The sequence below is a fragment of the Sus scrofa genome, chromosome 3, assembly GCF_000003025.6.
Source record: "Sus scrofa isolate TJ Tabasco breed Duroc chromosome 3, Sscrofa11.1, whole genome shotgun sequence".
NCBI lineage: Eukaryota > Metazoa > Chordata > Mammalia > Artiodactyla > Suidae > Sus > Sus scrofa.
This window is the reverse complement of record NC_010445.4, coordinates 46,501,900-46,523,991: the sequence shown is the minus strand read 5'-3', so window position 1 is coordinate 46,523,991 and position 22,092 is coordinate 46,501,900. Positions and strand designations below refer to the sequence as shown.

The 22,092-nt window shown below is 40.2% G+C and overlaps 1 protein-coding gene across 2 annotated transcripts in view; it reads left to right on the top strand.

The window, feature by feature from the left end:
• SEPT10 (septin 10) overlaps positions 1 to 22,092 on the top strand; it is a 62,540-nt gene that overhangs the window by 22,686 nt on the left and 17,762 nt on the right. Inside the window, exons 2-5 of one of the 2 annotated variants that reach the window (XM_021087089.1) lie at positions 492 to 560; positions 5,746 to 5,866; positions 6,277 to 6,472; positions 17,790 to 17,976. In XM_021087089.1, coding sequence (XP_020942748.1) covers positions 492 to 560; positions 5,746 to 5,866; positions 6,277 to 6,472; positions 17,790 to 17,976 — 573 coding nt within the window. The remainder of the gene's footprint in view (positions 1 to 491; positions 561 to 5,745; positions 5,867 to 6,276; positions 6,473 to 17,789; positions 17,977 to 22,092) is intronic. The other variant, XM_021087090.1, reaches the window with a different exon arrangement.

The following is a 22,092-nucleotide window of genomic DNA, read 5'->3' as shown; positions in this document are numbered from 1 at the left end:
CTTGTTCAGATTTTAAAATCCCTGCTCTCCCAGCTCTACTGAAATTGGAGCATTAACATTGCTATTTCCTCTGGCTTCCTGGAGAGGAATATACCTAATTTTGAGCTCCTTCTTGGCTTCTAGAGTATTTTTTATAGTGAAATAGCTTATTCTCTCCTTTTAATTTTATAAAGTCTTAAAAGTATTGTTCTTTGTCCTCCTGTATGTAAAGTGGGAGTGTACTATTTTTTCTTTTTTACAGTTTTCTGTGTGTGGTTAAGTGTAATAATGTGGCTCATATGTTGAATGTTACATATTACCTATGCAGATATCCTTCCAGCAGAAAAACCACAGTTTTAAATGAGTCATTTGTGTACATTGCAAGTCAAAACTTGGTGATAATGACAATATTGGAATTCCTTTTTAGTGAAAATATATTACTTAAATATAGGTTTTGTTTTTTTGTTTTTTTGGTTTTTTTCTGAGTAATGTTTTCTTTTTTTCTTTTTCAGCTCTATCAGTCTCACCTGGCGACAAACACAGCTTATATGTCCTCATCAGTATCTGACAATGAGCAGAAAGTGAGTATATCTTTTAAGTAGATCCACCTGGTACTCTGGATGCCTCTGTGGTTTCAAAATAACTGCTGAGAGACCCAACAGACTTTTATCGGTGCTTACCTTAAATGTGAATTAACGTTGATGTTGATTCAGATTACACATTGGTGATAATTGGATAATTGTTGTGTGTCCAGTGTCTCTGCCCTTGCTGGGGTTAAGCAGATTCGGGCTCCAGCTGCCACCACAGCCCTCAGGAGGAGCCTGGCCCTGCTCTAGTCATGAGAACTTGCAGCTGTGGTGATGGCAAGGGGGTACTGTCAGATGCCATCCTGAGTGCCAGGTCAGACCTGAATGCTTGCGAGGACCTTCTAAGTGTGCCTGGACTGCGGTGGGAGGAGCCAGGAGAGATGTCTTTTCATATTAAAAGTTATATTAATTTTTAAATTTTATTTAAGAATTTTTTTTGAAGTTTTACTGAAGTGTAGTTGATTTACAAGGTTGTGATAATTTCTGTTGTACAACAAAATGATGCAGTTATACATGTACACACCTCCATTCTCTTTCAGATTCTTCTTTTTTTTTGTCAGGGCCGCACTTGCAGCATATGGAGGTTCCCAGGCTAGGGGTCAATTTGGAGCCACAGCTGCCAGCCTACACCACAACCACAGCAACGCTGGATCCTTAACCCATTGAGCGAGGCCAGGGATCGAACGTTTGTCCTCATGGATGCTAGTCAGATTTGTTTCCGTTGAGCCATGACAGGAACTCCTCTCTTTCAGTTTCTTTTCCCACGTAGATGATCACAGAATATTGGGTAGAGTTCCCCCTGCCCCACAGCAGGTACCTGTTGGCCAGTCATTCCATAGACCTCAGTATGCACGTGCCAGTCCCAAACCTCCTGTCCATCTCCCCACCCCCACTTGTCCCCTTTGGTAACTGTAAGTTTGCCTTCAAAATCTATGATTCTGTTTCCGTTCTGCAAATGAGTTCATCTGTATCCTTTTTTAAGATTCCACATGTAAGTAATGTCACATGATGTTTGTCTTTCTCTGACTTACTTAGTATGATAATCTCTAGGTCCATCCATGTTGCTGCAAATGGCTTTATTTCATTTAAAAGTTGTATTTAAAAAGATGGAGTAAATTTAACTTGGTGAACAAGGTGAGTTGTCGATTTTTAAAAAAATGAAAATTGCAAATATGAGCATGGGTCATCCATAAGATCAGATAGTTCCCTTTAGTTCTGTAAGTCTCAAGTTTTTTCTCTTCTTCCACCCATGCTAAGGTCCTACAGTTTTGATAAATGGTAATATGGCCACCAGATTGCCATCATTTTTTTTTTTTTCTCTCATTGGTAATAGTAGTCTATTCCATCCTTATTTTATCACCTTGCAGACTTTTTGTTTGTTTGTTTAGGGGTGCACACACGACGTATGGAAATTCCCAGGCTGGGAGACAAATTGGAGCTGCAGGTGCTGTTCTACACCACATCCACAGCAATGCAGGATCTGAGCTGCGTCTGCGACCTACACCGCAGGTCAAGGCAACACCAGATCCTTAACCCACTGAGTGAGGCCAGGGATCAAACCCATGTCCTCACAGACACTATGTCGGGTTTTTAACCTGCTGAGCCATGGCAGGAACTCTGATGATTACCAGTTTTTAATTTTGATGAAGTAGACAAATAAAGATTGTCATAATGTCACACTCCTTGGTGGTTGTGGCTGTAGATTAGGGAGTGTACATCCTTCAGCTTGCTCTTCTGTACAGTTATTTTAGCTCTTCTAAATCATATGCCTTCTCATATGAATTTCCTAATCAGCTTATCAGTCACTATATTGACACCATATAGTCGGGTCTTTCTCTTTTATTCAATCTGACAGTTTCCTTTTAATTGAAAAGTAAAGTAGACCTGCACTGTCCACTATGTTGGCCACTAGCCACATGTGGCTGTTAAAACTTTTAAACTGGTTAATTAAATAGAATTTGAAAGTTCCTTCTTCAGTTGCTTGTGTCACATCCAGGTGCTCAGTGTTTGCATGTGGCTGGTGGTACCTGTTGCGATCATCATGGACACTGTTGGACACTGCTTGCTTAGACCACTTCTATTTAATTATAGATAGAGCTGGTGTAAGTCTACCAACTGGACACTTGTTTTCTGTTTGTTGCACTTACTCTTTCATTTCTCTTTTCCTGACTCCTTTTGGATTAATATTTTTATGATTGTGTTTTATCTCCACTATTGGCTTACAATAAACCCCTTTGGTCTTTTTTTTTTTTTTTTTTTAATAGTGATTGACGTCAGCTTTAACTTATTACTCACTGCCTTCAAACAGTTTTGTAGTACTTCCTGTATAATGTTGCAATCTTACAGCAGTGTAACTCCACCCCTCCCATCTTTTGTGCTGTCAGTGTCACACATTCTGCCTCTGCCTGTGTAGTACATCTTGTAAGCGTTGTTGTTATTGCTTTAAACAGTCCACTTATATTTTCAAGGAAGTAAAACAAGAAAAAAATTCTCTTATGTTTGCCGACATTTTTACCTTTCTGACAGTCTTTGTCCTTTTTGTCTGAGTTTCCATCCATTGTTGTTTTCCTTTCTCCTGGAGAACTTTGAACATTTCTTGAAGTGTAGCTCTGCTTGCAATGAGGTCTCTCAGATTTTGCTGTCTGAAGAGGTCTTCATTTTGCTTCACTTCATATGAAGGATATTTTCATAGGATATAGAATTCTGGGTTGTTTTTTTTTTTTTTTTTCTTTTCACATTTTACTGATATTTTTCTTTTGTCTTTTGGTTTGCATTGTTTCTTATGAGAAACCTGTGGTCATTTTATGTTTCACTTGTCTGTAATATGTCTCCCCACACCTGCTTGCTCATAAAGTTTTTCTTTATCGTGACTTTTAAGTGGTGTGCTCTTATGTACCAGGCTGTGGGTTCCTTTGGATTTTTTGTTTCTAGTTGGTTGAAATTCTTGGATCTGTGAGTTGTTGTTGAGAAGGTTGGAACATTTTGAGTCACTGTTATTTAGCCATTTCATTCCCCACCCCCTCGGCTCCTGTCTCTTTCCCATTAGGCATTCTGATTACAGGTGTTTTACACTGTTTAATTTTGTGCCAGATTTTTTGAGGCCCTGTTATAGTTTTATCTCATCTATGAGAGATTTTCAGCTTGGTTAAATCAAGATATTTAGCATGGATAATGATATTAAATCTTCCTTTCATTGTTTGATCTGCTATTAATACTATCACTAGCTTTTTTATTTCTTTTTTTTTATATTTTAAAAAATTATAGTTGATTTACAATGTTGTGCCTACCTTTTTTTTCTTTTTCTTTTTAGGGCCTCACCTGAGGCATATGGAGGTTCCCAGGCTAGGGGTCGAATCACAGCTACAGCAGCTGGCATACACCACAGCCATAGCAATGCCAGATCCAAGCCGCATCTGTGACCTACACCACACCTCACAGCAATGCTGGATCCTTAACCCACTGAGCAAGGCCAGGGATGGAACCTGACCCCATGGATACTAGTCGGGTTCATTAACCATTGAGCCACAACGGAAACTCCTGTGCCTAGCTTTTTTATTTCTGATGTTGCATTTTCCCATTCTAGGAATTCCATTTGTGGCCTTTTGTTGTTGTTGAGCACTTTCATGTATCTCTTATAATTCCATCACATCACTCATTATATGTATCTCTTTTTCCTGTCGAAAAAGAACATATTTTTCTTTTTTAATGTATTTATCAGTTATTTTATTTTATTTATTTATTTTTTGCTTTTTAGGACTGCACATGCAGCATATGAAAGTTTCACAGGTTAGGGGTCAAATTGAAGCTACAGCTTACGGCCTGTGCCACAGCCATAGCAATGTGGCATTCGAGCTGTGTCTGTTACCTACACCACAGCTCATGGCAACACTGGATCCCCAGCCCACGGAGTGAGGCCAGGGATTGAACCCGCATCCTCATTGGGTACTAGTCAGATTCATTTCCGCTGAGCTACAGCAGGAACTCCCTTAGAGTTATTTTAAAGTTCTCATCAGCTAGCTCAACATCTGGTTCATTTGTGGATCTTGTTCTCATTCTGTTGACTGTTTTTTCTCTTGACTATGAATCACATTTTTTTTCTTCTTCCTATGTAATATTTTGATGGTATAGTAGATACTGTGAATACTATATTGTAGAGGTGCTGGATTCTATCTTCTTCTGAGGAGTGTTGGCTTTTGTCCTAGCAGGCAGTTAAGTCACTGGCTGGTCACAATGCTCTTTGTTATGGCAGGTCTATTTCAGTTGTGCCCTTGGTACTGCAGAATATTTTCTCTTCCTGGGATATGATCCATATTCCTAAAGTGTGGCCCATATAGGTTTTCAGTGGAAGTGGTTTTCATGTATTTACTGAGCCCCTTTAACTTACAGGTTTAAAATTCAAGCTCCTAGGCTGGCCCCACATGGCTCCTTCCAACTCCCATTTCCCCCTTTATGTGTGCAGCTCAGCACATAGCCAAAAATGTGAGGGCTATGTGTACAAATTTTGGACTCATTCCTTTCTGGAATTTTCCCTTTCAATTTTTTTCAGCTGTTTGGCCTCCTCTTGTCTCCACTGTCTTCTTTGTCCAGCAGTGATTGGGTCTGCTATCAGGAAAAGCTAAGAGATATGTGTCTCCCTCATCCCCTGCTTTCCTTCCCTCCAAAGTCCTGTTCCCCCCAGTGTCTTTCTGCCTTTGTTGCAATGATTTGAAAGAAGTGATTGTAATTGCTATTAGCATGGAGGTGAGTGTGACTCTGTCATTATTGGGAGCTGGATCTGTGTCTGTAATTTGTTACTCCTTTCACTTGACATTTTAATGTGAGCATTGAAGTTATTAAAAATTTATCATAAGCATCTTTAATGACTTTCACACACTCCCTTTTGTGAATGATTATGTCATAGTTTATGTGGCTATTTTCTTGTTTTGGGAAATCAAATATTTTAATGTTATAAATAGTGCTGGACCCTCATCATAGGAAGATAATAAAAAAATCTGTTTTTTGAGGGTCTGGACACAAGTTTTTTACAAACTTACTTAATCAGTTGTATCTTGTGCGAAGTATAATCATCAAAAAAAATCTGTGGGTTCTTTGATAAATCATATGTATCCTTTCTAAGGTGCCCATATCCTGTTTTAATGAAACTTAAAAAAACGTTGTCATTGTTTTTATTTTCCTTTAGCAAAAAAAAGAAAACACTCGTTCTTTAACCATGTCTGGTCATGTTGGTTTTGAGAGCTTGCCTGATCAGCTGGTCAATCGATCAATCCAGCAGGGCTTCTGCTTTAACATCCTCTGTGTGGGTAAGTGCCAAGCCCCCCAAGTCCCCCAGATCATCCCTTCTTGTTCTGGTGCTCACTTCCTTCTTATCATTGGCAGTGTAACATTAACAACTTAAGAGCATGAACGCAATTAGTTTTTCCCCATTACTTAAATTCTGTCTGTTTTGGTTTTTCTAGCTGTACTGCTTTAAACTTTTTGTTTGTTCTCTCAACATTTCAGTGCTTTCTTCACAGTTCTGAGCAACTTAGCATACATGACTCATTTTTTGCTCTGCTAGGGACTCAGTGGACCAGCTCTAGCCTTTATTTTCTTTTAGGGATGAGCAGGCCTTTGAAATATTTGGAATCCGTGAAACAAGCGTAAAAATTTATCCTCTCTTTTTCCTTATCCATTCTGTGCACCTGTGAAGATGTGCCTGCATTTCTTTCAGGGGAGTCTGGAATCGGAAAATCAACGCTGATTGACACGTTGTTTAATACGAATTTTGAAGACCATGAATCCTCCCATTTTTACCCACATGTTAGACTTAAAGCTCAGACATATGATCTCCAGGAAAGTAACGTTCGATTGAAACTGACCATTGTGAATACGGTGGGATTTGGGGACCAAATAAACAAAGAAGAGAGGTACATGTTTTCTCTTGTAATAAAACAGGTTTTTCTCATTTTAGGATATTGCCTTCTTGCCCTGTGTGCTGTGATTTGATTTGTGTACTCTGGAAATCCAGGCCTTTTCTCCTAGACTTTAATGTTTATAATAATTAAGCAATATTTATTCTTGTTAATAAATGCACATTTTTCTATCCAATTGTCTAATTTCTTTAAAATTACTTGAATCACATTTTTAAAATGTATATTTCAGCAAAAATAGTTTTAATTATTTCCTGATGATGACATATCAGTGTATATTAAGTGATTTTTACTAATTTTCAAGCAGGACTTGTCTTATTGAGGGGAAAAATACAGGGCCTACATGGCAAATGTATAATGACCAAATCATCCACAATGCATGAATTTTTTGGTAAGATTATAACCAAATCACCTAGGTACCTTATTAAGCATTGCAGGAAAGGTTGACAATGAAATTTTTATTTTTATGTTATGTCACTATTTTTGTTGTTATTTCTCCTATGGTTTTATAAAGTTTGATTATAAATTCAATATGAAATTTAAATTATGAAAAAAGTAAATTGACTTGCTTTAGTGATGACTTTTATTCTTTTTTCCTCTTTGAAGCTTATATATTTTCATTATTAGAGGTAGTTTCCTAGTCTTGGTTTGCTTTGGAGGGAAAATATGTTGCATAATTGGCTCTTTTTGGATGCAATGGTAAACGGGATGGCTTCCCTAATTTCTTTTTCTGCTCTTTCATTGTTAGTGTATAGAAATGCCATCGGTTTCTGTGTATTAGTTTTGTATCCTGCGACTTTGCCAAATTCGTGGATGAGCTCTAACAGTTTTCTGGTAGAATCTTTAGGATTCTCTAGGAATAGTATCATGTCATCTGCAAATAGTGATAGTTTCACTTCTTCCTTTCCAATTTGGATTCCTTTTATTTCTTTTACTTCTCTGATTGCTGTAGCTAGGATTTCCAAAACTCTGTTGAAGAGTAGTGGCGAGAGCGGACATCCTTGTCTTGTTCCTGATCTCGGCGGGAATTCTTTCAACTTTTCACCACTGAGAATGATGTTTGCTGTGGGTTTGTTATATATGGCCTTTATTATGTTGAGGTAGATTCTTGCTATGCCCACTTTCTGAAAGGTTTTTATCAGAAATGGGTGTTGGATTTTGCCAAAGGCTTTTTCTGGGTCTATTGAGAGGATCATATGGTTTTTATTCTTCAGTATGTTCATGTGGTGTATCACACTGATGGATTTGTGGATATTGAAGAACCCTTGCATCCCTGGGATAAATCCCACTTGATCATGATGTGCAATCCTTTTAATGTATTGTTGGATGTGGTTTGCTAGTATTTTGTTGAGGATTTTAGCATTGATGTTCATCAGTGAAATAGGCCTGAAGTTTTCTTTTTTTGCGGAATCTTTGTCTGGTTTTGGTATCAGGGTGATGGTGGCCTCATAGAGTGAGTTTGGGAGTATCCCTTTCCTCTGCAATTTTGTGGAATAGTTTCAGAAGGATTGGTGTTAGCTCTTCTCTAAATGTTTGATAGAATTCACCTGTGAAGCCATCTGGTCCTGGACTTTGTTTGTTGGAAGGTTTTTTTTTTTTTTTTTTTTTTTTGTCTTTTGTCTTTTTTTTGTTGTTGTTGTTGTTGCTATTTCTTGGGCCGCTCCCGCGGCATATGGAGGTTCCCAGGCTAGGGGTTGAATCGGAGCTGTAGCCACCGGCCTACGCCAGAGCCACGGCAACACGGGATCCGAGCCGCGTCTGCAACCTACACCACAGCTCACGGCAACGCCGGATCGTTAACCCACTGAGCAAGAGCAGGGACCGAACCCGCAACCTCATGGTTCCTAGTCGGATTCGTTAACCACTGCACCACGACGGGAACTCCTGTTGGAAGGTTTTTAATCACAGTTTCAATTTCAGTTCTTGTGATTGGTCCATTCATCTTTTCTAGTTTATCTTGGTTTAGTCTTGGAAGATCATACTTTTCTAAGAATTTGTCCATATCTTCTAGGCTTTCTGTTTTATTGGCGTATAGTTGCATATAGTAGTCTCTTATGATCCTTTGTATTTCTGTGACATCTGTTGTTACTTCTCCTTTTTCATTTCTAATTTTATTGATTTGAGTTCTCTCTCTTTTTTGCTTGATAAGTCTGGCTAAGGGTTTATCAATTTTGTTGATCTTTTCAAAGAACCAGCTTTTCGTTTTATTGATCTTTTCTATGGTTTTGTTTCTATTTCATTGATTTCTGCTCTGATCTTTATGATTTCTTTCCTTCTACTCACTTTAGGTCTTGTCTGTTCTCTCTCGAGCTGCATTCGGTGTAAAGTTAACTTGTTTATTTGAGCTTTCTCTTGTTGCCTGAGGTGGGCTTGTATTGCTCTAAACTTTCCTCTTAGAACAGCTTTTGCTTCATCCCGTAGATTTTGGAGTGTCCTATCTTTGTTGTCATTTGCTTCTAGGTATTTTTTAATTTCCTCTTTGATTTCTTCAGTGATCCATTGATTGTTTAGTAGAACGTTGTTGAGTCTCCACGTGTTTGTGTTTTTTGTAGATTTTTTCTTGTTGTTGATTTCTAGTCGTATAGCATTGTGGTCGGAAAAGATGCTTGATATGATTTCAATTTTCTTAAAATTACTGAGGTTGGATTTGTAGCCCAGGATATGATCAATCTTAGAGAATGTTCCATGTGCACTTGAGAATAATGGGTATTCTGTTGCTTTTGGATGGATTGTCCTATAAATATCTATGAAGTCCATCTGGTTTAATGCATCCTTCAGGGCCTGTGTTTCCTTATTGATTTTCTGTCTGGTTGATCTGTCCATTGCTGTAAGTGGGTTATTAAAATTCCCCACTATTATTGTGTTATTGTCGATTTGTCCTTTTAAGGTTGTTAGCAGTTGCCTTATATATTGTGGTGAAACTATGTTGGGTGTGTAGATATTTAAAATTGTTATATCTTCATCTTGGATGGATCCTTTGATCATTATTTAATGTCCTTCTTTGTCCCTTAAAATATTCTTCATTTTAAAGTATTTTGTCTGAGTATTGCTGCCCTAGCTTTCTTTTGATCCCTATTTGCATAAAATCTTTTCTTCCATCCTCTCACTTTAAATTTGTATGTGTCCCTAGAAGTGAAGTGTGTCTCTTAGAGACAGCATATATATGGGTCTTGTTTTTGTATCCATCCAGCCAGTCTATGTCTTTTGGTTGGGGCATTTAGTCCATTCACATTTAAGGTAATTATTTATATATATGTTCTTATTGCCATTTTATTAATTGCTTTGGATTTGTTTTTCTTGCTCTTTTTGTTTTCTTCTTCTCTTGTTCTTTTCTGCCTAGAGAAGTTCCTTTAGTATTTGTTGCAAGGCTGGTTTAGTGTTGCTGAATTCTCTCAGTTTTTGCCTATCTGTGAAGGTTTTGATTTCTCCTTCAAATCTAAATGAGAGCCTTGCTGGGTAAAGTAATCTTGGTTGGAGGTTTTTCCCTTTCATCGTGTGAAGTAGATCATGCCACTCCCTTCTGGCCTGCAGAGTTTCAGCTGAAAAATTTGCCCATAGCCTTATTGGGGTTCCCTTGTACGTTATTTGTTTCTTTTCCCTAGCTGCTTTCAAGATTTTCTCTTTGTCTTTAATTTTGGTCAGTTTGATGAATATGTGTCTCGGGGTGTTCCTCCTTGGGTTTATTTTATATGGTACTCGGTGTGCTTCCTGGGTTTGAGTGAGTGGTCCCCTTCTCTCTCTCTTCTCCTTCTGGCACCCCTATAATATGGATGTTGTTGCATTTCACGTTGTCCCAGAGTTCTCTGAGCTTCTCTTCATTTGTTTTCAATCTTTTTTCTCTCTTCTGTTCTGCATCTGTAATTTCCACTAATCTGTCCTCCACCCCACTTATTTGTTCTTCTGCCTCCTGTATTCTGCTGTTAGCTGCCTCTAATGAACTTTTTATTTCAGTGATTGTATCTTGCATCTCTTCTTGTTGAAGTTTTACAAAAATCTTGTGTCTCTTTGCTCAGTGTTTCCTGTAAGTTACCCATCTTTGCCTGCAGTTTATTTCCAATGTCTTGCATCATCTTCAGCATCAACAGTCTAAAGTCTTTTTCCTGGAGGCTGAGAATCTCCTCATGGCTTAGCTGTTTTTCTGGGGTTTTTCCTTTCTCCCTCACCTGAGTTATAGTTCTCTGTCTTTTCATTTTTATAGGTTTATGGTGTGGTGACCTTTTTACATATAATAGAGTTGTAGCCTCTCTCACTTCTGGTGTCTGCCCCCCTTGTGGCTGAAGTCAGTGTGGGGGCTTGCTGTAGACTTCCTGATGGGAGGGGCTGATGCCTGCCCACTGGTAGGTGGAGCTGATTCTAATCCCTCTGGTGGGTGGGGCTTAGTGTCTGGATGGGATTAGAGGCAGCTGTGTGCCTGAGGGGTCTTTAGGTAGCCTGTTTACTGAGGGGCGGGTCTGTGATCCCACCTGGGTTGTTGTTTGCCCTGGGGCTTCTCAGTGCTGAAGGGTGGGGCCAGATGTTCCCAAAATGGCCACTTCCAGAGAAAGGCCTTGGCTGCTGAATATTCCCGAGAGCTTTGCTTTCAGTGTCCTTCCCTCACAACAAGCCACATTCACCCCTGTTTTCCCAGGATGTCCTCCAAGAACTGCAATCAGGTTTGACCCAGATTCCTATGGCTACCTTGCTTTGCCCTGGGACCCAGTGCACGTGAAAAGTCTGTGTGTGCCTTTTCAGAATGGGGTCTCCGTTTTCCCCACTCCTGTGGAGCTCCTGCACACAAGCCCCACTGGCCTTCACTGCCAGATGCTCCAGGGGATCTTTCTCCCAGTGCCGGGAGAAAGGCAGTGCCGGGAGAAAGCCCCACTGGCCTTCAATGCCAGATGCTCCAGGCACTTTCTTCCAGTGCCAGGAGAAAGGTCCCCGCAGGTGAGGGTTTGATGTGGGGCTCAGAACTCTCACTCCTGTAGGTGAGTCTCTGTGAACCAGTTAGTTTCCAGTCTGTGAGGCTTCCCACCCAGGAGGTATGGGGTTGTTTATATCGTGAAATCACCCCTCCTACCTCTTGCTGTGGCCTCCTCTTTTTCTTTTGGAGTAGGGTATTTTTTTTTTTTTTTTCCCACTATACAGCAAGGGGGTCAGGTTATCCTTACATGTATACATTACAATTACATTTTTCCCCCACCCTTTCTTCTGTTGCAACATGAGTATCTAGGCAAAGTTCTCAATGCTATTCAGCAGGATCTCTGGAGTAGGGTATCTTTTTTAAGGTTTCCGGTCCATTTGGGTGGAGATTGCTCAGCCTTTAGTTGTGAATTTTGTTGTTTTTAGGAGAGAAGTTGAGCTCCAGTCCTTCTATTCCGCCCTCTTAATCCTATCTCCGAGACAGGCCTCCTGGCAGTGATGTTAAGGAAAGAGCCAGAGGAAACCACAAGTCACCTGGAGAGATGTCAGGGGCCGAGACTAAATTTATTTAGGTTTTCTATGTATGTAATGGTATAATCTGCAAATAATAGCATATTATTCCTTTCTAGTACTTTTGTTTCTTTCTTTTTTTTTTTTTTCTTTTTCATGTTTTTTAGGGCTGCACCTGCAGCATATAGAAGTTCCATCTCGGGTCACATCAGAGCTGCAGCTGCCAGGCTACACCACAGCCACAGCCACATGGGATCCACATCTGTGACCTACACCATAGCTCACAGCAACACCGGATCCTTAAGCCACTGAGGGAGGCCAGGGATCAAACCCACATCCTGATGAGTATTAATTTGTAACCCGCTGAGCCACAACAGGTATTCCATTTCTTTCTTTTAAAATAAATTTTATTGATGTCTGTTTTACGTAGAGTAAATAAAATGCATTGGTTTTTTTTAAAAATCTGCAATTCAGTTAATTTTGACAAATGTGTTTTAACCACCAGCAGCATGACTGTTGTATGGGAAGTGTCTGTGGTCTTGGGCCCTTTCCTCATGGGCCCCCGCACCTTGGTCACCTCTCAGTGCTTCCTCGTGGGGCAGGCGCAGCTTCCTGTCCCCAGCGCCCTCCCTCCAGGTCTAAGTGCCTTGACCTCCCTGAGCTCCTATCTGTCTCCTCACTCAATGCGTCTGCCAGGCTTTGTGCCCTCCTTTGTGCTCTGCCCCAGAAACTGGTCTCCAGGGCAGTAGGCAGTAGGCTGGGGACTTCCTAGACTCCCCTCATTCATTTCCCTCCCGGTGGTCACAGTTTTTAACGCCTGAAACCCCCTTTTCATGTAATTTGCCTGGGTTGTCAGTAGATCAGTCCCTGCTCTTCTGTCATGGCTGCAGACAGTGGCCTTTATTTCCCTTCTTTCATTTCAGTGCCTTGACTGTGCTGGTGGGATGGACAGCATCCCTGCTGGGCTCAGTGGGGCCGGGGCATCTTTACCCTATCCTGGCTCCACAGGGAAAGCTTTCTTTTTGCCATATGCTATGGTGCTTGCCTTTTTTCAGTTAGAATGAGGAAGTTATTTTACTAATAAGAGTTGCTTTTTTAAAAATCAGGGATAGATATTATGATCAGGGTTTTTTTTGCATTGTAAAATATGTAAAAATGATTGAATGTCTCTTGAATGTCTCTTCTTTAATAAGATGAATTACAATAACTGACTTTTTATCGGTAAATTAACTTTGAATCTTGGATACCATTTAGGATTTTTTTTTTTTTTTTTTTTTTTTTTTTTTTTTTTTTTTTGCCTTTTCTAGGGCCGCTTCCCAAGGCATATGGAGATTCCCAGGGTAGGGGTCTAATCGGAGCTGTAGACGCTGGCCTACACCACAGCCACAGCAACATGGTTATCTGAGCTGCATCTGCAACCTACACCACAGCTCACAGCAACGCCGGATCCTTAACCCACTGAGCAAGTGCAGGGATTGAACCCGCAGCCTCATGGTTCCTAGTCGGATTTGTTAACCACTGCACCACGATGGGAACGCCTAGGATTGTTTTTATGTTATGCTGGTATCTGATTTTTTTTTTTTTCCTCTTGGTATTTTTCGCATCTTATGTCTATACATGACGTTTTCAACCTATATTTTCTCTTGTACTATCTTAAAAAAAAAAAATCACAGTTATGTTAGTTTTCTCAAATGAGTTCAGGGAGTTTTTTACTCTGTTTTCTGGGAGAAGAAAATTATGTAAGATTAGAGTTATTTTTTCTCTGGAATGATTTGTGAATCTTGCCAATGTAACCCCCTGGGCCTGGAGTTTCCTGAGAAGATTTTGAGTGACTGATTAATCTTCTTTAATGGTTAATAGGGCAGGTTAGAGGTGTTTTTGAGACAGTTTTGATAGTTACACTTTTCCAGGTATCAGTTTCATCCAGATTCCCAATATGTTTACTTAAGGATGTTGATCATGTCCTCCTAATGTGTTTTTACCGTCTTAGTCTTCTGTACTGATGCCTCCTCTCGCCTTATGTTTTTTTTGTTTGTTTGTTTCTCTCCGATGTTTCTCTCCTGATGCTGGCTATTTGTGCTTGTTTCTTTTTCCCTCTGTCAGTCTCAACAAAGCAAAGTCAGTTTACCTGGCCTTTTCAAATTTTGGCTTTGTTGATCCTCTCAATTTTATGCTTCTTGTTTTTCTTATATTATTAATTTCTGCTTTTATGTCTATAATTACCCTTCTTTGGGTTTTTATCTGATTTGCTCCAATTTCTCATTGATTCTTAGCCTTATGCATTGATTTTAAATTATTCTCTAAGTATGGCTTTAGCTGCATCCCACAACTTTTAATATAGAGTATTTCCAATTTCAGTTAATTTTTAATTTATACTTTTATTTCATCCTGAAGAATAGACAGTTTTATCATAATGTAGTGACCTTTTCCTCCTGTGAAGCTTCTCGTGTTGCAGACTCTCTTTCTTCTGGAGGCGTGTTCTGTTCCTTTAGTCCCCTTTTGGGCCTTCTTGTGCTTCTGATTAGACTAGGGTTTTCTTTTTTAAAATTCACTCTGACAACACTTATCTTTTAATTGTGCACTTAGTCCATTCACTGCTAATATAGTTCTGATATTTTAGGTTTCAAATTTACCATCTTATTTTGTGTTTTCTGCTTATCCTGCCAGTTCCATATTTCTTTTTCCTTTCTTGCTTAATTTCTATTCTTTTTTTTTTTTTTTTTTCTTTTTGCCTTTTCTAGGGCTGTACCCGCGGCATGTAGAGGTTCCCAGGCTTGGGATCTAATCAGAGCTGCAGCCACTGGCGTACGTCAGAACCATAGCAATGTGGGATCCGAGCCGCGTCTGCAACCTACACCACAGCTCACAGCAACACTAGATCCTTAACCCACTGAGCAAGGCCAGGGGTCGAACCCGCAACCTCATGGTTCCCAGTTGGATTCGTTAACCACTGAGCCACGACGGGAACTCCCTTAATTTCTATTCCTGAGGTTGTTACTGCTCTAGAAATTATAAAACATAATATCTAACCTAATCAGAGTTTAAGGTGAATTAATATTTGTACTTGTCCCTGATGATACAAATAGACAAAAAAAATGGGATTTTGAACAGTTAAACTTAATCACATTACAGTCCCTACCACTGACTTACCCTTAGTTTCTTTTCTTTTTCCGTAACCACACAAGACATTATTATTATTGTTTTTTGTGGCTAATATTTACCACCCCTCTCAACCAAAGTTTTCTGTTTTACTCTCATACTTTAAATTTTTGTTGGGTATACAGTTATTGGTGGGCAGCCGTTTTTCTCATCTCATTGAAGATACCATTCCATTCCTGGCTTCTATTTTTACTGCTGAGAAGGCAGTTGTTGGTCTGTCTCCCCTTAAGTGCTTTTAAGATCTTTGCTTTTGTTCTCTGATTTTACCCATGATATATCTGGGTTTTCATTTATTTATAATTTATCCTGCTTGTGATTTCTTTGACTTTTTTTTTTTTTTTCTTTTGGTCTTTTTGCCTTTTCTAGGGCCGCTTTTGCGGCACATGGAGATTCCCAGGCTGGGGGTCCAATCGGAGCCGTAGCCCCCGGCCTACACCAGAGCCATAGCAACGTGGGATCCGAGCTGCGTCTGCAACCTACACCACAGCTCACGGCAATGCTGGATCGTCAGCCCACTGAACAAGGCCAGGGATCGAACTCGCAACCTCATGGTTCCTAATCGGATTCGTTAACCACTGTGCCATGACGGGAACTCCTCTTTGACTTCTTGAGTCTGAATAGCATCATCAGTTTTTAAAAAAAATCTGAGACATCATCTCTTCAAATCTGTTTTTGCCCCTTTCCCTCTGAAACTTTGATGAAATGTATGGTAGCCTTTCTCATTATGTCTTCCATGTCTCTTAATCTCTCTTGTGTAGATTTATCTTTTTTTTTTTTTTTTTTGCCTATTGTTTTCTAGGTAATTGGTGGTTGTTTTTTTTTTTTTTTTAATGGCCACGCACATGGCATTTGGAAGTTTTCAGGCCAGGAATTGAATCAGAGCTGCAGCTGTGACCTACACTGCAACTATGGTATTGCCAGAACCTTTATCTCATTGCCCTGGGCTGGGGATCAAACCCACACCTCTGCAGTGATCTGAGCCTCTGTAGTTGGGTTCTTAACCCAGTGTGCCACAGCAGGAACTCCATAATTAGTCTTGATTCATCCTCCATTATACTAAGTCTCTCTTTAGCTGTATCCAGTACACTTAAACTAATCCATGAGTTTTTCATTTGAGTTATTATAGTTTTCAAATTCACATCCTGTGTGGTTCATCTTCATATCTGTAAGATTACTCACTTTTTGTTTCTTTACTATTCCCAGCACATGTATTCAAGTTTGCCTTTTATTTCTATTTCTTTTGTCTCTATTTTGTAACTATATCTTATAATTCCAGTACACTGAAATTTTGTATTTGTTGTACTGATGTTTGTATTTTCCTTTAGTTCTCATTCATTGTGCTTTTAACCCCTGATGTGCTTGGTTTTTTTTTTTTTTTTTTTTTTTTTATCGTTGTTCTCATGGTCTTTGAAAAATTATTGCAGAGAAGCTTTAAATAGATTTGGATTTGCTTACATCAGGTCCTTCTGGGTGTTACTACTCAGGATCCCAGTTTCATGGCTCAAGCTTCTCAGAGTCAGAGGCTGTGGGAACCTGGACCATGGATGCATGTGAGGGCTGGCCCTGTACCTAAAAGTTCTTGAGGGTGGTTTTCCCTCTATTTATTTTCCTGACTTCATTTAGTACCAGGGCAACCTTCCCCCAGATCCTTGGGGAGAGGGGAGGAGCCACAGGTTTACTTCCTGCTCATTCTCACACTGAAGGCACACACCTCAGCCCAGTGTGGGGAGGCAGTCTCTTGGTAGAGCTCCTCTTGTGTGGGGATGACAGGGATTCTGTGAATTTGCAGGAAGGAGGTAATGATCCTTAAGTCCCAGCAGGGCCGCCTGTTCCGCCAAGTGCACATTTATTAGAACCTCGGCTGCATGGTTACTGTTCCATTTGGGGGCTACAGAGATAACTGTAAAGGTGTCTAGGGAATTTGATCTGTTGGTTTGCTTTTCTCCCCTGGAAACCTAGCTTAGCCTGATGAGAATTAGTAAGCATAGAAAGTTGACGTTCGTGTGGCAGTGATGTAGCATTCCGAACGAAGTGGACAGCTCACCAACCGTCCTTAAACTAGAGTTAGCATTGGGCCCTGTAGAACGCTGAGATGTGACTTCATTTTGAGGGATGGGTAGCCTGAAGTGGCCCTTGGGGGCAGTGACACCAGGCAGGGGGAGCATCCAGCACACACTCAGCACAGTGGGTGTGGTGAGCCTTCCTTTGCTTGTAAGTAAATTAGAGTAAAATTATTCTGCACCCCAGGTAGACCCTTCCACCTGGTGTGCCTGCCCTCCTCACAGCATTATTAATGCGCTTGAGGCCTTATGAAGCACAGGAATCATCTAAGAAGCAGGAAGTCATGGAATTTGACTCCAGTATCTTAGTTGTTGATACTCATGACGTTTCTTGGTAGAATAATATGCCATGTCCAGTTTGGCTACACTTAGACGCGTCCCCTCCTTGAGCAGTCTGGGAAGTACAGGAACCGTGCCAGCAGGGATCCAGTGCATGGATGAGTGTGAAAGGGAGTCTGTGTATAATTAGTCATATAAAATGATTTAAAGCCCAGGATGCCCCGACAGTTTCAAAGTATTGCCTTTGTACGCGCATGTTCTGTATCATTTGTTTTATTCCTGAAGTTATCTATTTAGCATAGGTATCCACTGTCGCTCCCTGTTGAAAATACGGATCTCAAACTTTAAATTTATACAAATGCCTTGCGAAGGTATCATATTAAATATTCAAATAATTTTGTTTCCAGTTACCAGCCAATTGTGGACTACATAGACGCTCAGTTCGAGGCCTATCTCCAGGAGGAACTGAAGATCCAGCGCTCTCTCTTTAATTATCATGACTCCCGCATCCATGTGTGTCTCTACTTCATCTCACCCACGGGCCACTCCCTGAAGACCCTGGACCTCCTGACCATGAAGAGCCTTGACAGCAAGGTGGGCTTGGAAAGGACCCACTGTCATGCTTCAGTATTCATTTTGCACTCTTAAAATGTCTTATGATATGTACACGTATCATAACTTTTATTCTGTGCATTTAAAAAATTTGGCAAGTTTTAACTTTAGGCTATTTTCCAGAGAAATTTGATTTGGGAGATGAGATGCAAAGGAAAAAGCAGTAACCTAAAATTTTAGTCCTTTTGTGGTGATTCAGTTCCATGCCAGGCTATGAGTAATCGTTTTCATTTTTTTAAATACAGAATTTATTTGACACTAATTTAATTTTGCGACGCTGTTGAGAAGTTCCTTGATGAAGATTAAGTTCTAATGCTTCATCATATTTATAGTGAATTATGTTTTAATTTGAACTGTATCCAAAAACCGTATTTTTGAATTTCTGAGCCAATGAGCTATATATAAACTCAAGGAAGGCGCTATTTATGAATTCAGGAACTCTGAGCTTCAGTTTCCTCATTTCTGAAATTAAAAACCTGGAGAGTACCTACCTCAAGGGGTGGGTGTGGGAGAATTCCTCACCTGTGCAGGTGGGGCCCTGCATTTGATCTGGGCTGCGCTGTCAGACCATTGACGGTGATGTGCTTGGCTCCATGCCTGCACTTACCATGGCGAGCCCCTCACTTGCCCTCTGCCAGATGCAACTCAGCAACAAGCATCAGGGACCTTGAGGAATGGGGATTGTCCTCAAGGACTGTGGCACATGCAGGGGGGTGGGAGGGGTGCCTGTCTCGAGGTGCTGGCATGGGCATCTGGGGTTCTCAGGCACCCTCCTTGTTGGTGAAGTTAAAGCAGCAGAGTGGGAACTGAGGTGTGGGAAGGGGCTCCTTGGGGGTGGGGCTGCCTGGTTCAGTACCCGATGGCAGCTGGTAGCTGTGTTCTACAGCTGCAGTGTGTTATTAGAGATGGATGTCTCTGAAATAGATGCCTCAGCAATCAGAGATCAGTGTCAGGCACTTACCCTATAATCAAAAAGCTTTTAACATCAGGCACTTATATCACCTGCTTCTGCTGTTGATGGTGGAATCAATGATAAGTTATTACCTTCATGTTTATTGAAATATCTAAGGAAATGAGATTTAAATCAAGAACTTGGCATCAAATTTTTATGTACTTTCACTCATTTAACTTGAAACATGTTTACCCACAGTTGCTGGAAAGTTTATTTCATGGGTGGTTAGAAAAATCCCTATCTTCTTTGGAACATATTTAACACTAATCCAGATGAACACAGTAAATCAGTGTGAAATTAGAGAAGACATTTAAGAATGGAATAGAAACAAAAGAAATAAAAGGCATCCAAATAGGAAGAGAAGAGGTAAAACTGTTACTGTATGCAGATGACATGATACTATATATAGAAAACCCTAAGGACTCAACCCTGAAACTGCTTGAACTGATCAACAAATTCAGCAAAATAGCAGGACATAAGATTAACATTCAGAAATTAGTCGCATTTCTCTATACCAACAATGAAATATTAGAAAAGGAATACAAAAATACAATACCTTGTAAACTTGCACCTCACAAAATCAAATACCTCAGAATACACCTGACCAAGGAAGAAAAGGACTTATATGCCGAGAACTGTAAAACTTTAATCAAGGAAATTAAAGAAGATAGAAAGATATTCCATGTTCATGGATTGGAAAAATCAATATTGTAAAAATGGCCATACTACCCAAAGCAATCTACAGATTCAGTGCAACCCCTATCAAATTACCCATGACATTTTTCACAGAACTAGAACAAACAATCCAAAAATTTATATGGAACCACAAAAGATCCAGAATTGCCAAAACAATCCTGAGGAACAAAAAGCAAGTGGGAAGCATAACTCTCCCAGACTTCAGGCAATATTGCAAAGCCACAGTCATCAAGACAGTGTGGTACTGGTACCAAAACAGACATACTGACTAATGGAACAGAATAGAGAACCCAGGAATAAACCCAGACACCTATGGTCAGTTAATCTTTGACAAAGGAGGCAAGAACATAAAATGGGAAAAAGACAGTCTTTTCAGCAAGTATTGCTGAGGAACCTGGACAGCTGCATGCACATCAAATAAACTAGAACATACCCTCACACCATGCATGATAATAAACTCAAAACGGCTTAAAGACTTAAATATAAGACAAGACACCATGAAACTCTTGGAAGAGAACATAGGCAAAACATTCTCTGATATCAACCTTATGAATATTTTCTCAGGTCAATCTCCCACAGCAACAGAAATAAAAGCAAAAATAAACCAGTGGGACCTAATCAAACTGACAAGCTTTTGCACACCAAAGGAAACCAAAAAGAAAACAAAACGACAACTTACAGAATGGGAGAAAATAGTTTCAAACGATGCAACCAACAAGGGCTTAATCTCTAGAATATACAAGCAACTTGTACAACTCAACAGCAAAAAAGCCAACAATGCAATTGAAAAGTGGGCAAAAGACCTGAGTAGACATTTCTCCAAGGAAGATATACAGATGGCCAACAAGCACATGAAAAAATGCTCAACATCCCTGATTATTAGAGAAATGCAAATCAAAACTACTATGAGATACCACCTCACACCAGTTAGAATGGCCATCATTAATAAGTCCACAAATAACGAATGCTGGAGGGGGTGTGGAGAAAAGGGAACCTTCCTGCACTGTTGGTGGGAATGTAAACTGGTACAACCACTATGGAAAACAGCATGGAGGTACCTTAGAAATCTGTACATAGAACTACCATATGACTCAGCAATCCCACTCTTGGGCACATATCCAGACAAAACTTTCCTTAAAAAAGACATGCACCCTCATGTTCACTGCAGCACTATTCACAATAGCCAAGACATGAAAACAACCCAAATGTCTATCAACAGAGGATTGGATTAGGAAGATGTGGTATATATACACAATGGAATACTACTCAGCCATAAAAAGAATGACATAATGCCATTTGCAGCAACATGGGTGAAACTAGAGTCTCATACTGAGTGAAGTCATTCAGAAAGAAAGACAAATACTGTATGGTATCACTTATATCTGGAATCTAAGATATGGCACAAAGGAAACTTTCCATAGAAAAGAACTCATGGACTTGGAGAATAGACCTGTGGTTGTCAAGGGGGAGGGGGAAGGAGTGGGGTGGATTAGGAGCTTGGGGTTAATGGATGCAAACTATTGCCTTTGGAATGGATTAGCAATGAGATCCTGCTGTGTAACACTGGGAACTATGTCTAGTTACTTATGATGGAGCATGATAATGTGAGAAAATAGAATGTGTACATGTATGTGTAACTGGGTCACCATGCTGTACAGTAGAAAAAAAAATTGTATTGGGGAAATAAAAAAAAAAGAATGGAATAGGAATTACGATTTTTTACTTTTCCACTTTCATTCTGAAATTTATATTGCTGTCTCACCCTCTTGACACACATGACTGCCTATCCTGAAGTTGTTCAAAAAGAGATAACCAAAACCCTAAAACCCTGCAAACCCCTGAATTTATGGAGACATCAGCTTTTGGTGGGGACATTAATCTACAGAACTAGCTTTGCTAGAGTTCCTTGCGTGGCATAGTGGTTAAGGAATCCAACTAGGAACCATAAGGTTTTGTGTTTGATCCCTGGCTCTGCTCAGTGGGTTAATGATCCGGCGTTGCCGTGAGCTGTGGTGTAGGTTGCAGACATGGCTTGGATCTGGCATTGCTGTGGCTGTGGCCTAGGCCAGTGGCTACAGTTCTGATTAGACCCCTAGCTTGGGAACCTCCATATGCAGCTAGTGTGGCCCTAGAAAAAGACAAAAAAAAAAAAAAAAAAAAAAAAACAGCTTTGCAGGTCAGTCTGTCCTCTTGACCCCAGGTCTCTTCCTCTCTGGCCAGTGAGAGGACTTTTAAATAATGCTGAGGAAGTTATTCCTTGGAGTTACGAACATTTTTTGTTGGCATTCCTGACCTTTCCTTCTTCTGGCGTCTGGGTAAGAGTATGACAGCGGAGGGCAGACCAGGTGAATTTGCTCGGCAAAGGGCCCTGCTTAAATGAGAGGCAGAAAGAGCAGCTTCGCCTGGTTCATAGTTCTGCTGGAATCAGTCACCCTGATTACTTAGTGCTT